Below are 12,725 nucleotides of genomic sequence, written 5' to 3'. Positions count from 1 at the left end.
CTACAAGCGAAATAGGAAAACATTATTGAAAAGGAAAAAGTATTCTGGAGGCAAAAATCTAGGGAAAGATGGCCAGAAGAAGGGGATTGTAACACTAAATATTTCCATTATAGTACTTTGTACAACAGAGCTAAAAGAAAAATTATTAAATTTAAAGAAGAGTCAAGCTCCATTAATGAAAATCCAAAAAATATAGCAAAGACATTTGTAGAACATTTCTACAAGCTACTAAATAATTTTGATAGTTCAAACAGGCTAGCTCAAGCAAAAATGCTTGAAAATATACCAAAAGTGGTCTCTCGAGAATATAATAAAACATTAAATGCACCCATATCATTAGAAGAAGTTAGAGTTGTGCTATTCAATATGAATCCTAATAGTTCTCCAAGACCAGACAGATTTCAGGCTTTCTTCTACCAAAAATGTTGGGATATTATTGGTATTGATCTATGGAAAGCTATTGAAGCATTGAGAAATGGGGGTTCATTACTATCAGAAATTAATAACACCTTAATACCCAAAAAAGATGACCCTGAAACTCTAGGGGATTTCAGACCTATAGCCCTTTGCAATACCATGTACAAAATCATATCCAAAATTCTAGCAAATAGAATGACACCAATCCTACATAAGACAATATCAGAAGAACAAACATGTTTTGTACTAGGAAGATCAATTTTAGATGGGATACTCATTTTTCAAGAAACACTATACACAACCAACAAGAATAAAATGGCAAGCATGTTCATGAAATTGGATATTCAAAAAACATACGACATGGTTGATTGGAGATTTCTATGCAAAACACTAGAAGCCTTTGGATTCTCTCACCAGTGGATTAGTCTTGTATACCAATGCATTTCAACAAGTAAAATTTCAGTGCTTATTAATGGAACTCCTGAAGGCTTCTTTGATACTTCTAGAGGTATTAGACAAGGAGATACCCTATACCTGTTCCTCTACATCATTATGGCGGAAACCTTTGGTAGAGGAATTACCAAAGCCCAATTGGATGGTAAAATTAGTGGTATTTCAATAACTGAGAATGTACCTAATATAACCCATCAACAATATGCAGATGTTACCATTCTACCAAGAAAAAGTACAATAAAAGAGGCTCAAAATTTCAAATCCATTATTCAACAGTACATGGAAGTGTCTGGGCAAAAAGTGAAAGCAGAAAAATAAGAATTTTTTCATAAATACTAAACCCAAAAGATAAATCCAGATTTTTAATATTTTGGGGTATAAAAAAGGAACCTTCCCATGCAAATACTTGGGAATAGAGTTAGAAAAAGGTAGCAAAACAAATAAGCGATGGTACAATATATTGGATAGAATGGATAAAAAGATAGGGGGGTGGAAAGATAAATTCACAAAAATGGGTAAAATTATAAAGATCAAAGCAATTTTAGTGGCCCTTCCAACCTACCCTCTTTCTTGCTTAACTTTGTCTAAAAGTCTGAATAAGAAGATTGAGACAAAACTCAAAAACTTCTTCTGGAATGGCAATGAAGAGCATAAAAAATTGGCGCTCATAAAATGGGAGAAATTATGTAAACCAAAGAAACTAGGAGGTCTTGGTCTCAAACATTTAAGCTGGCAAAATGAAGCATTAGGAGCCAAACTAACATGGAAATTATTCACAGAAAGAAACCAAAAATGGGCAAAAATTCTGTATAATAAATACCTAAATGCAACTGATCATTATTCCTTGTTTAGAATGAGAAGCCTCTTCCTAAAGGATCTGAAAGTTGGAATTTTATAGTTAAAAGAAGATCTCTGATTAGTAAATATCTCACGTGGGATGTTGGTAATGGGGAGGAAGCTCTCTTCTGGGAGGACTCTTGGGATAGGCATTCCCCGATAGACAAAATGAATATTCCAAATGGTCTTAAATAACAATTAGTTAAAGTCTGGGGATGTTAGGTCAACAATTATAAAATCAAAAAAAATATGAATGGGAGTAAAAGTTGGGAATGGAAAAATTAAAATAAAATTGACTTAGAACCAACAGTTAAAAAGGTTTATGAAAACATAATTAATCAAAGGAAATTAAAACAATTAGGGAGGAATGATAAACTCATATGGGCAACATCAAAAGATGGAAGGTATAGTGTGAAAAATGGATATAAAACAATTACTCAGTCTCAAAGATGGAAAGAAGTGTATAATCCCCTTAAACTATGTTAGGATTCTTCACATCTACCAAAGGAAGGTTTCTTTTTGTGGATTGCCTTTCAGGATAGGATTCTAATTGTTGACAGACTAAGAAAATTAAGCATTGAGGGACCTTTGAGATGTGTGCTATGTAAGAATGACAACGAAGACATTGATCATCTATTATATAAGTGTTCATATACACAAAAATGTTGGGGATGGCTTCGACAGATGTTGGGTTGGGCTGCACCATTGCTTGAAACTCTGACCAATCTACTGAAGGGTTGGCCCACCAATAGTAATTGTTGTATCTATGGTAATCTCTAGAATATTTGTCCATCTATCCATGTTTGGCAAGTATGGAAAGAAAGAAATAGAAGAATATTTCACAATCAAGAAATAACGGTTGGTGAGATTACTAATATAATCGAAGCATGTATAGTTGAAACATTAAACTCTCACCTCAGAAAAATCTTGAAAGAGGAAGGAGCATTTTCAGAATGAAATGGTCTTATGAAAAAAAGTTGGAAAAACCTAATTAATCCTCTGCTTATATATAATAAAATGAACAAAGAGGCAAGAAGCAATTGTAGGTGGATTCCACCCCCATCAGGATGGACCAAATTAAATTTTGATGGAGCATCGAGAGGCAATCTTGGTATAGTTGGGATAGGATGCATCATTAAAAATGACTCTAGCATGTGGATAGCTAAAAGGGCTAAAGCAATAGAAGCAACCACTAACAACCTTGCAAAATTAGAAGCCCTTCAAGAAGGTATCAAAATTTGCCTGGATCTAAGTATATCAAAACTTATTATCGAAGGAGATTCACAAATTGTTCTAAATGCTATCAGAAAAAAGGTGACACCTAATTGGGTACTAAATTCCAAATTGGAAGAAGTCCTAAATCTCATGGACCGTCTTGAAGAGACTCAAATTACACATATTTTCTAGGAAGGAAATAAAGAAGCAGATCAATTAGCAAATAAGGGAGCTGATGGGGAAATTTTCTTAATATTTAATCGTAAGTAATCTAATTAGAAATAATTAGTAGTTTGAAACAAAACTAGATAATGTAACTGTAATTCATATTAGATAAAACAATATAGTAACATAATTAGTAAATATAGATGCATACATTCATATTTGAGCATATAAATACTTAAAATATAGATATTCATATATACCACCATGAATAAACAGAGCATCGAATCCTCTTAGCAGCCAAAGGGGAAGTGGGAGATAAAGTCAAAAGGTCTTTTCAAAACATAAAATGTGGAAGAAACAAATAAAGAAACAAATCTAACAATTATAGTAAGCAAAGGAAAAGACAATTTTTTTTAAAGGCTAAGGTATAACACCTCTAATCCATCTCAATAAAGGATGGGTTTATATGTTTCGATAAATCTATCTTACAAATTTGAATATCATAAACATGTATAAAGAGTGAAAGATCTAGAATATTAAAAATTTGATAAATCAAAACCTTATGCATATAAATAAAGAAAGGGAAATGATAAATATATTTTAGAAACGGTCACTTCAAATTGTGTTAATTGTTTCATATACTTTAGGTGATCTAATATTACTAATACTTGTGGAAAGAAAGGCTTCTTTGATTTGCAGGCAAGTAAAAGTAAAATAACTAAAGGTATAAGAAGTTGCAGATAGCATCTTAAGTCTGAGTGTAGAAGACAAACAAAATTTTGCAAGGAGATTATTTCTAACAATATTTGATGTAATTATTGGACAATCTAAGATATCATTATATAGTAAAATTCTGGGGAATGCCCCTTTAAAAAATGTATAATATAGGACTTTGGTCCCGGACAAGATTGGAGGTTTTCTTACTCTATTCTTTCCTACCAGTCCCTGTTAGAATAGAGAAGATTAAAACTCCTTTTAAGATATCTAATATAGTACAAAGACTTTGACCATTTAACGAACAAAAAACAAAAACAAAAACAACAAAACTAATTATAATAAGATTCAAAGAATTAAAAAAATATTAAATATACAATTTCATCATTATACAATCATACCAATAATATAATAATAGCATATCCATTTAACCAGAAATGTAATTGATTGAATTGAAATTGTGGGTAAATCAATGGTTAGCATATCTTGCAATGAATAAAGATCAAACTTTCAGTTCTAAATCTTTTGGAGGGAAGAAGAATTAGAAATGGGTAAAGCAATAAAAACAAAGAAATAAAACTTCATATGTGCTTTTCTCAAGTGTGTATATAAAATACAAAGAGACTATGTATAGAAGTCTAAGATAAATAGGCAGTTACTGCTTCCGTGCTCCACAGCCTGTTATCATTGAAGGGTGAGGAGTACATCTGATGAATGTCTGACAATTTGGCAGACATTTTTCCTTCAAAAGACTGGGAAGCAGAGGAAGAGGAAGATGCATGATTGTTGGGGGAGTAAAGATCATCAATTACAATTGACTTCTTTTTCTCTACTTCTCTGAACCCCAACTCTCTCGGAAGATCCTCTGCAACTGACATGCCCTGCTCCTTCACAAGGCCCCCCAGAAAGTTCGACGATTCGATCTGCAGCCGCGGAGGATATGATTCAAATGTTGGTGTGGGCGGCAGCTCTTTCAGTTCCTGTTGGGTGGAAAATGATATATAGCCATCTCTTTCCCCTGCATCCAATGTTCTTGGCAAACGATCCAGTCTTTTGTATATCCGGCAGAGCACCCAATCATCCAGCTGAAAAATACAAAAGTTTGAATCGATTCAAATCGGCGTTGGAGAACTGATATATAGTGCTCAATTAGTGGGTGGGTGGATTCGATTGTTGTGGAGTTTTTATATCGATGTTTGTTTTGATCATATTCTTAGATGGTTGGTTGATTCAATTGTATCAATATTTTAAATCATATTCTATTATTTCGTTTCCTATTGCTTTCATTTATCATGCAAGTGAATAGACATCAGAAATGCTGATGTCAAAATTTTTGACACAAATGAATCAGAAAATAATATTTTACATAAATTGTAAAACTTGATATCAGTCATTGAATAAACTATTTAAACTGGCTATCCCACTTACTCTCATGAATCCTCCTTTTCTATCTCATTAATCAAATGGGTATTAGGGAATTGATATAAATTGTTCAATATTGGCCTATTTTGGTCTAGGATCTTATTCTCCTTCCCACTCTTTGTTATGGATGATTATAGACTGTGGTTCAAAACATTGATGTAAAAACTTCTAACATAATTAAAATTAGAAACAGTATTGAAAAACATTATGAATTGTGAAAACTTAATATCATTAATTATTATTTAACTACTCAGAATGACTAGCTCACTTACCCTCATTGATCCTTTCCTATCTGTTGCACGGACAGGGCCAGTAAGGCGGTACTCGTGCATGATCCACTTGGTCTTCACCCCTTTTGGAGGTTTGCCCTTGTAGAACACAAGGGCTTTCTTCACTCCCACTTGAAGAGAGCTTCCTGACATGACCACAGACTTGTCAGTGCCTGTGGCTTTCCAATACCCACAGCCCGCCGCTCGATTGGGGCGCGCGCCATTAGGGTACTTCCGCTCCCTCGGGCTGAAGAAATACCACTCCTGCTCACCGAACTTCGCCATTTCTGACAACCAAAGAAAACACCATTGAGAAAAAGAAAAAGATTAAAAAAAGGTTCATGAACGGTTAGAATGCATTGTTGATTTTCTGTCCCTACATTCAATTGTATGAGAATCATCAATTGAATCTAGGCTAAACAGATCATCCACAACATCATTGAAGATTATAATGTATTGTTGATCTTCTGTTCTTGAATTCAATTGTGTGAGAGTCATCAACAGAATCTAGACTAACAGATCATCAACATGATGAATTGTGGAAATCTAATATCATTAATAGATTGTCAGTATGATGAATTGTGGAAATCTAATATCATTAACAGATCATCAACATGATAAACAACCAAACAATGGAAATCTAATATCATTAACAGATCATCAACATGATAAACAACTAAACAAAACACCATTGAGAAAGAAGTAATAGATTAGAATGCATTGTCGATTTGCTGTTCCTGGATTCGATTGTACGAGAGTTATCAATTAAATATAGGCTGAACAGATCATCTACATCATCATTGAAGATTATAATGTATTGTTGATCTGCTGTTCTTGAATTCAACTGTCTGAGAGTCATCAATTGAATCTAGATAAACAAATCATCAATATGATGAATTGTGGAAATCTAATGCTATTAATAGATCATCAACATGACGAACTATGGAAATCTAATATCATTAACAGATCGTTGACATGAGGAATTGTGGAAATCTAATGTCATGAACTAAAATGTGGGTGAGATCACTTGCCTGGTAAATCCCATGGATCAAACTTATAGAGATCCACATCTGCAATAATGGAGAGAGGCAGGGGAGAGGCAGAGAGCTTGCTCTGGAGGTAATAAGTAACGAGCTCTTCATCAGTGGGGTGAAATCTGAAGCCCGGAGGCAGCTGAAGATAAGTGCTGATTTCTTCTTCCATTGCAAATGATTTTAAAATTATTGGGCAGGGCAGGGAATGGCAGGGGATTAAAACAATGGCGCCCCACACAAGCCTCCAAATCAGTCGTTTTTGCAAACACTTAAAGGGAAGAATGCGTGTTGTGAAAGGAAGGATAAAGTGCGGGGTTTGAACGTTGACAATGGCGAACCATTCCATCCCATTCCAAGGAAGGATTTGGCGTGTGGAGGTCGAAATGGGGATTGTGCTCGTGAGCATTGAGAAGAGAGTAAGTGTTTTTCAATGCCCATGCTTTCGCCCTGGTCAACCCTATCAATTTCTTACCAGCCCCCAAATCTTTCCCTTTCTACCCAATTTTTTAATCCCTGCTCCCCATTTCCCCGCAGGATTTAAATATTAAAAAAACCCTAGGTTTTGAATTTGGGAGGATAAGTATGAAAGGTATTCCTATTTGTTAACAGGGATTGATTAGGGCCCAGAGATTTTCTTCACTGAATTCGTCACGTGATATAAATGAAGAGGTGAGATGAGAGCTCAGCTTAGCTTTTTCGTGCAATAATTGAGGAGATCTGTTAGGTAGGGTTCGACTTCTGAGTTCAATCACAGTGCTGGTGATCTAGGATTGGAAGGACTTTTTCTTTTCACATCTCTATATGAAATTGTATTTCTCATAATAAAATAACAGAATTGGCTACTTCTTTCTCTTACCTAGGAAGTAGGAGTTTCGGACGGCGGATTCGGACCGACATTTTAATGAGCGGGAAGAAGAAAGAACACTCTTTCTCCCCCAAAACATCGGCCCACTCAGTCATGACGCCAGCAGAATGTAAGGAGGCTTCTTCCTCGTTTTGCTTTCTTCAACATGACTCCCGCCCTAATTTGCTCTTCCAGCTATATTCGTTCCATCGCCTCACCATTCCCTCTGTCTGGCACACGGTAATGTACGTTGCACGCTAATGGGGAGTGTTCAATGTTGCTGGATGCGGTTATGCTCCATATAAATGCATCTTCCATCAAATTTTAAAAAAATAAAAAATATATTTCAAATTTTTTATCTTTTGTTCTTTATGATATGCATCTCTTCTTTTATAAATCTATAGGGGAGAGGACCCACTACTTGAAGGGATCCAATGGTTGTGATACAAATTGTTTACTTGATACCTACACTTTGAGTGCCTTAATGTCTACCTTTTTTGATAAATTGCACCGATACTTGTGACTTTAAAGTTGTTAGTACAATGATGGTTACCTAAGATTGAATGAAAATGTACTTTTTGTTCTAAAAAGTAACCAATGATGTGATGCCACATCAATTGTGCAAGTATGGGTACCCTTTTTGCACGACCACTGGTCTCACTTTTTATTTGGGTTGTTTTGGACAACTTGGCAAAAAATATGCTGATATGACATCATAATTGATGATGCGGATTTGAAACCCTAGTTATAAGTAGACAACTCACCAAATAAGCTGTTGTAGAAAATTGAGAGTGATTTGAAAATTCCACATAGGATTTTGATAAGTGTGAAGTTAAGGTGTTCAAGTACTGAGTCCTCTCCTTTAAAAGATTTTAAAATATATATATATATATACTTTGGTCAAAATGACTTCTCTTTGGTCTTCCATTTTGTACGGAGCTTAGCCAACACCAATGTCGTGGGGGTCGCTTTGTCACTTGTTGACATGTCATCTTGTTCCACATTATGTCTATGAAGCTCCATGTGTTTGTTCTAAGAGGAGTGGACAATCATTGTCGTTATCACTCTCTTTAAAAAGTGGTAATATCAATAACATATGTAATTATCACACAATTATGATTAATCTTAACTTCGATAAGCTCTTGAGAAGCATTTAGAACAAAATGTTGGACTGAAAATGAGGGTAAAGGAGCTAAAAGACAGGCTTAGGGACTCTCTTGATCACTTCATCGCCTTTAGGCATTTGATTGAAAAATAGGACAATCAAGGTGAAGAAGCTAATTGTTGTTTTGTTGGACACTTAGGCTAGGGTCCCATAGAGAGGGGCTTCCTAAAAAATAGAGTTGACTATGTTGAAATCTTTTGGAAAAAAATTCAAGTCTTATGAATTTTGTAGTGTTGTTTAACTTAAAAATTTTAACTCTAACATTTAAGGAAGTTGGTGGTCTCATGAATACAATACTTTTGTCTTACATAATTTGTGCATAAGAATAATTATTTTCCCTAAAAAATTAGTCTCTCTGAAAATTTTGTAATTAAATGTTGGACAAGTGGTGAAAAGTGTTTCTAAGCTAGTGGAGGAATTGCCCCACCCCATTTTCATCCACAAAAATATGCAACACTAAAGAGGAACTCCTATTTTGAAGGAAAAGATTCCAAATAATCTTGTAGCCATTGTTTTTCATTCATAGGACCTCCTCTTCCTAAAAATGAAAAATGTAAGCCCAAGTGCCCCCCCTAGGTTCGCCCATGTGACCCCACCCTTAGAAAGCTTTCAATACAGTACCTAGAGATAAATTATGGAATAAAATGAAAGAATTAGTCATCTCAGATGTATTTAGAACAGTTGTACATAGGCTATATGAGAAGGTTAGAGCTAAAATCAAATCTAGTGAAGGCATGTCTGAGTGTTTTGGTAGTGACATTGGGGTCAAACATCCCTGACCCTACTCCCATGCTACTTAATTAGCTTGTACATTGGTAAGTTGGAAGCATGATTAAGAAAGACATATGGTTGAGTTATCTAATTGGAACATTATGCTTAGAGTTACTTTAATATGCCGATGACCTTATCTCAATTTTAAAAAAATCTCATGGGTTGAGAGAATATTTAAAGGCCTTAGCATAGTGCCTCTTGTATTTTCATTTTGTTCCATGATTATTTTGATATGAGTGTTACTCTAGTTATTAGTATTTATTTATCTACATGATGAGATGCGTCGATGAGTGTTTATTATTTTGATTATGAGTATCATAGATATCTGATGTTAGACTATGTTGTTGTTTCAATTTGATCATATTTGCATGATGATGCTAGTATGTGACATGATGTTTATGACGATATATGAGTTTTTTGCTTTCAAACTATAAATTATGAATGATGCTCCTGGATGATTCTTATTGCACTCATGTTTATGGTGCTTATATGCATGGATATCATTCTTTTACTTTCAAGTTGTTATATGCTTAAAATAGCCTCAAAATGATTATTTGAATGCTTTCGATTTAATGCATTGTTATATGATTATATGTTGTATATAGATGTATTGTACCACTGCTATGCATTTTGCATGTTGGTGTTGGTGCAAAGTGAGATGGAGTCGTAGTCACTTGCCTGTGAAATCTACATGATGTTCCATTCTACTTTACTTTGATTATCTATGTTATATGTGCTTTGATATTTATATATTGAGCATTAAAAACTGATGTTTGTGAGTTTTTGTGAGTAGGTACTAGATAGGTTCATCTTGAGTTGTAGGAATTGAGTGTGTACCTATATCTCAGACACTGACACTAGGAGATAGTGACTTTGGCCTTGCATACTAGGCCAATGTTATTGATCTATGGACGATGTATCCATATCATTGCTATTATTGTCCCTTTGATACTTAAGGTAAATCTAGACTTCATAATGCATTATGTGCTTTAACCCATAAGCATGTCGGTGCATTAGAGTTCCACAACTACTACATAAGGTGTTTACGTTTAACTATGAATTTATTGCAATTGGGAAAATATTAATTATTTAATTTTAGTTTATCGTAGTTGGTTTCCATATGCGTGGAATCAATTTATTGAATTTGGGTTAATGGCCCAATTGGTTATTTAAAACTTTAAATAATCTAATTTATAAGTCACTTTTGTAAAAGTGCTTATATTGCCAAAAGTGGGTTTTTGATCTCACATTTCTTCTGTGTTTTGAGTTTTTCATATTTTTGCTTTAAAAAAACCTCTTCGAGAAAATCTTGATTTGTTTGTTGTAGGTGGTTCAAGCACTAGATCTTCAGGAGGAGTAGCTCATTGGATTTGGGGCACAATTCTCCTTCTTTGCCAAAGTTTTCATTTGGTTGGACATAGTTTTCATTCCATGCTTATTTTTCCCAGGGTTTGCTCTTTTGACGTCATGTAGGGCTCTTGAGATCTCTTCTGACACTTCAATATTTTATCTTTTGTTGAATGCTTTAGTTTTGTGGGCTAAGAACTAGTGTTCCCCCACAAGATTTGTTTAATTTTTTTGCTCGGTTGGTCAAGAAAAAACTTGTCATGTTTTGTGTATGTGGGGTTTGAATTTTTGACATTGTTTTGCTATTGAATTTTGTACACATTCCCAGAAATTAGGTTTTATTAGATATTTGGTAGTTTGGATGTAAAAAGGATACAAGGTTTTAATTTCTTCATTTTATGAGAAGTCAAAGGAACAAATAGCTAATATATTTGCAAAGCCATTACCTAAGGATACCTTTGAATATCTTAGAGGTAAACTAGGGGTTATTCCCTTATCTAATGTTCACTAGAGGAAGATGCGGGATTGCATCAATTCATGGTTTATCAGAATATCTATTTGTGAGTTGATGCAGGAGTTCACTCTTTAGGAGCTTCTTGAAGTTGTGAAAATAATGCAAAGAGACAAAAGTGGTCAATACAAGCAAGGTCAAGGTACAACTACATGGAAATTAAGGTTTATTGATACATTTGGCATTGTTGTCAAAGGGGGAGATTATGATGAAATACTTGGGAGTGTATCAGTATATGATCTAAGAAGGAGAGATTTAGAATGAAGTAGGAGATCTACTTAAGAGATGAATATCCTAAGAAGGAAAGATTCAGAATGAAGTAGAGATCTACTTGAGAGAAGAATTGCATGGGAGAAGATTTACTTGAAGACGATAGATGAAGTGAGAGGGAGAATATTGAAGAGAATGAAGTGAGAGATTGTAAACTGAAAAAGTGAAGAACAAAGTGAGAACCTGAGAGTGAGCGGAGATGAAAATGAATGAAGGAGAAGCATAATCAAAGCGGGGAGACATAATGATGAATATGATAATGAGATATGTTGTTGAGATAATGAGTTTGGTATTGGATGGTGTATTCGAGAAGTATTAGAACTATTAATGTGTTTCCATTAATGCCAAAGGGGGATATTATTGGACACAATTGACGTTGATGAAAGAAAGGGGAGATTGTTCGACATAAGTGATGTTGATAAAGAACAAGGTTAGGTAACTGAGCTATGAGTTATATGTAGAAGAGTTAGATTAGTTGCTATATTGTCATTGATGAAAAGCTAATTGACAATACTAATTGATGTAAGTTGCAATCAGCTGAAGATATGGTGTTGAATAGATAATTGGATGGTGAAGCTAGAAGATAAAATGAAGAAGTGATGTTAAGTATGTAAACTTAATTAGGCAACTGATGAATTGGTTTATGGAAATATAATATTGGTTTGATTGTTTTACATGATTTGATGAAGTGTTATGATGATGTACAAACAAGTTAGCTCAATCAGTAAGAAAGGAATCAAGTTGTAGAATGAAAAGATAAGGAATCAGTGAGTTGCACTGAGCTAGAAATGGTGGTTGGTAAATGAAGAGGAAAAAGGAAGGTTAAGTAAGGCAAGTTATTGAATAGTGTTACCTAAGATGATAGTATTAACCGATGAGAAATGCTATTGAACAAGGATGTTACCGAACGAGAACAATGTTAATCGAGCTTAGTATAAACCGAGTGATGAAGGTGTTTGACGAAACTAGAACATACTTCGGCAAAGAAGAAAACTTTATGAAAGATTGAGTAAAGGATGACATAGAGTGAAGATTTGGACTATTCCAAAACACTCTAAGATAAGGACAAAGTTAGTTAGCGAGATCAACAAATGAAATTGACAAGGTAAAATCTGATATTGAAGATTTGACGCATGTTTCACGATCCAAGGAGAAGTTCAAAGTTTGAGGTTTAAAATGTGTCTAGATTCAATGTATTTGAGTTGGAAGATGATCCAATGGTTGTAACTAAGTGACAAAACCCTGACAAATGTGATGAAGTGGAAAACATCTTTCTATATAAAGGTGTGTG

General features: G+C 34.4%; 1 protein-coding gene across 2 annotated transcripts; it reads right to left on the bottom strand.

The window, feature by feature from the left end:
* Positions 1-4,361: 4,361 nt before the first annotated feature.
* Positions 4,362-7,646, bottom strand: LOC149578646 (protein ATAF2-like). Of its 2 annotated transcripts, none has more exons than XM_089830618.1 (3): positions 7,383-7,646; positions 5,496-5,779; positions 4,362-4,886 (listed from the first exon to the last, which is right to left on the bottom strand). In XM_089830618.1, the coding sequence occupies exons 1-3, from the start codon at positions 7,468-7,470 to the stop codon at positions 4,440-4,442; spliced, it is 819 nt and encodes a 272-aa protein (XP_089686744.1). In that variant the 5' UTR covers positions 7,471-7,646; the 3' UTR covers positions 4,362-4,439. The 2 variants fall into 2 exon arrangements, with proteins under 2 accessions (XP_089686744.1, XP_089686738.1); XM_089830612.1 differs by lacking the exon at positions 7,383-7,646 and adding an exon at positions 6,524-7,231.
* Positions 7,647-12,725: the final 5,079 nt, after the last annotated feature.

Source organism: Cupressus sempervirens, chromosome 1 (assembly GCF_028749045.1).
Source record: "Cupressus sempervirens isolate cs-2001-9-10 chromosome 1, ASM2874904v1, whole genome shotgun sequence".
Lineage (NCBI taxonomy): Eukaryota > Viridiplantae > Streptophyta > Pinopsida > Cupressales > Cupressaceae > Cupressus > Cupressus sempervirens.
This window is presented reverse-complemented; position numbering and strand designations above follow the sequence as displayed.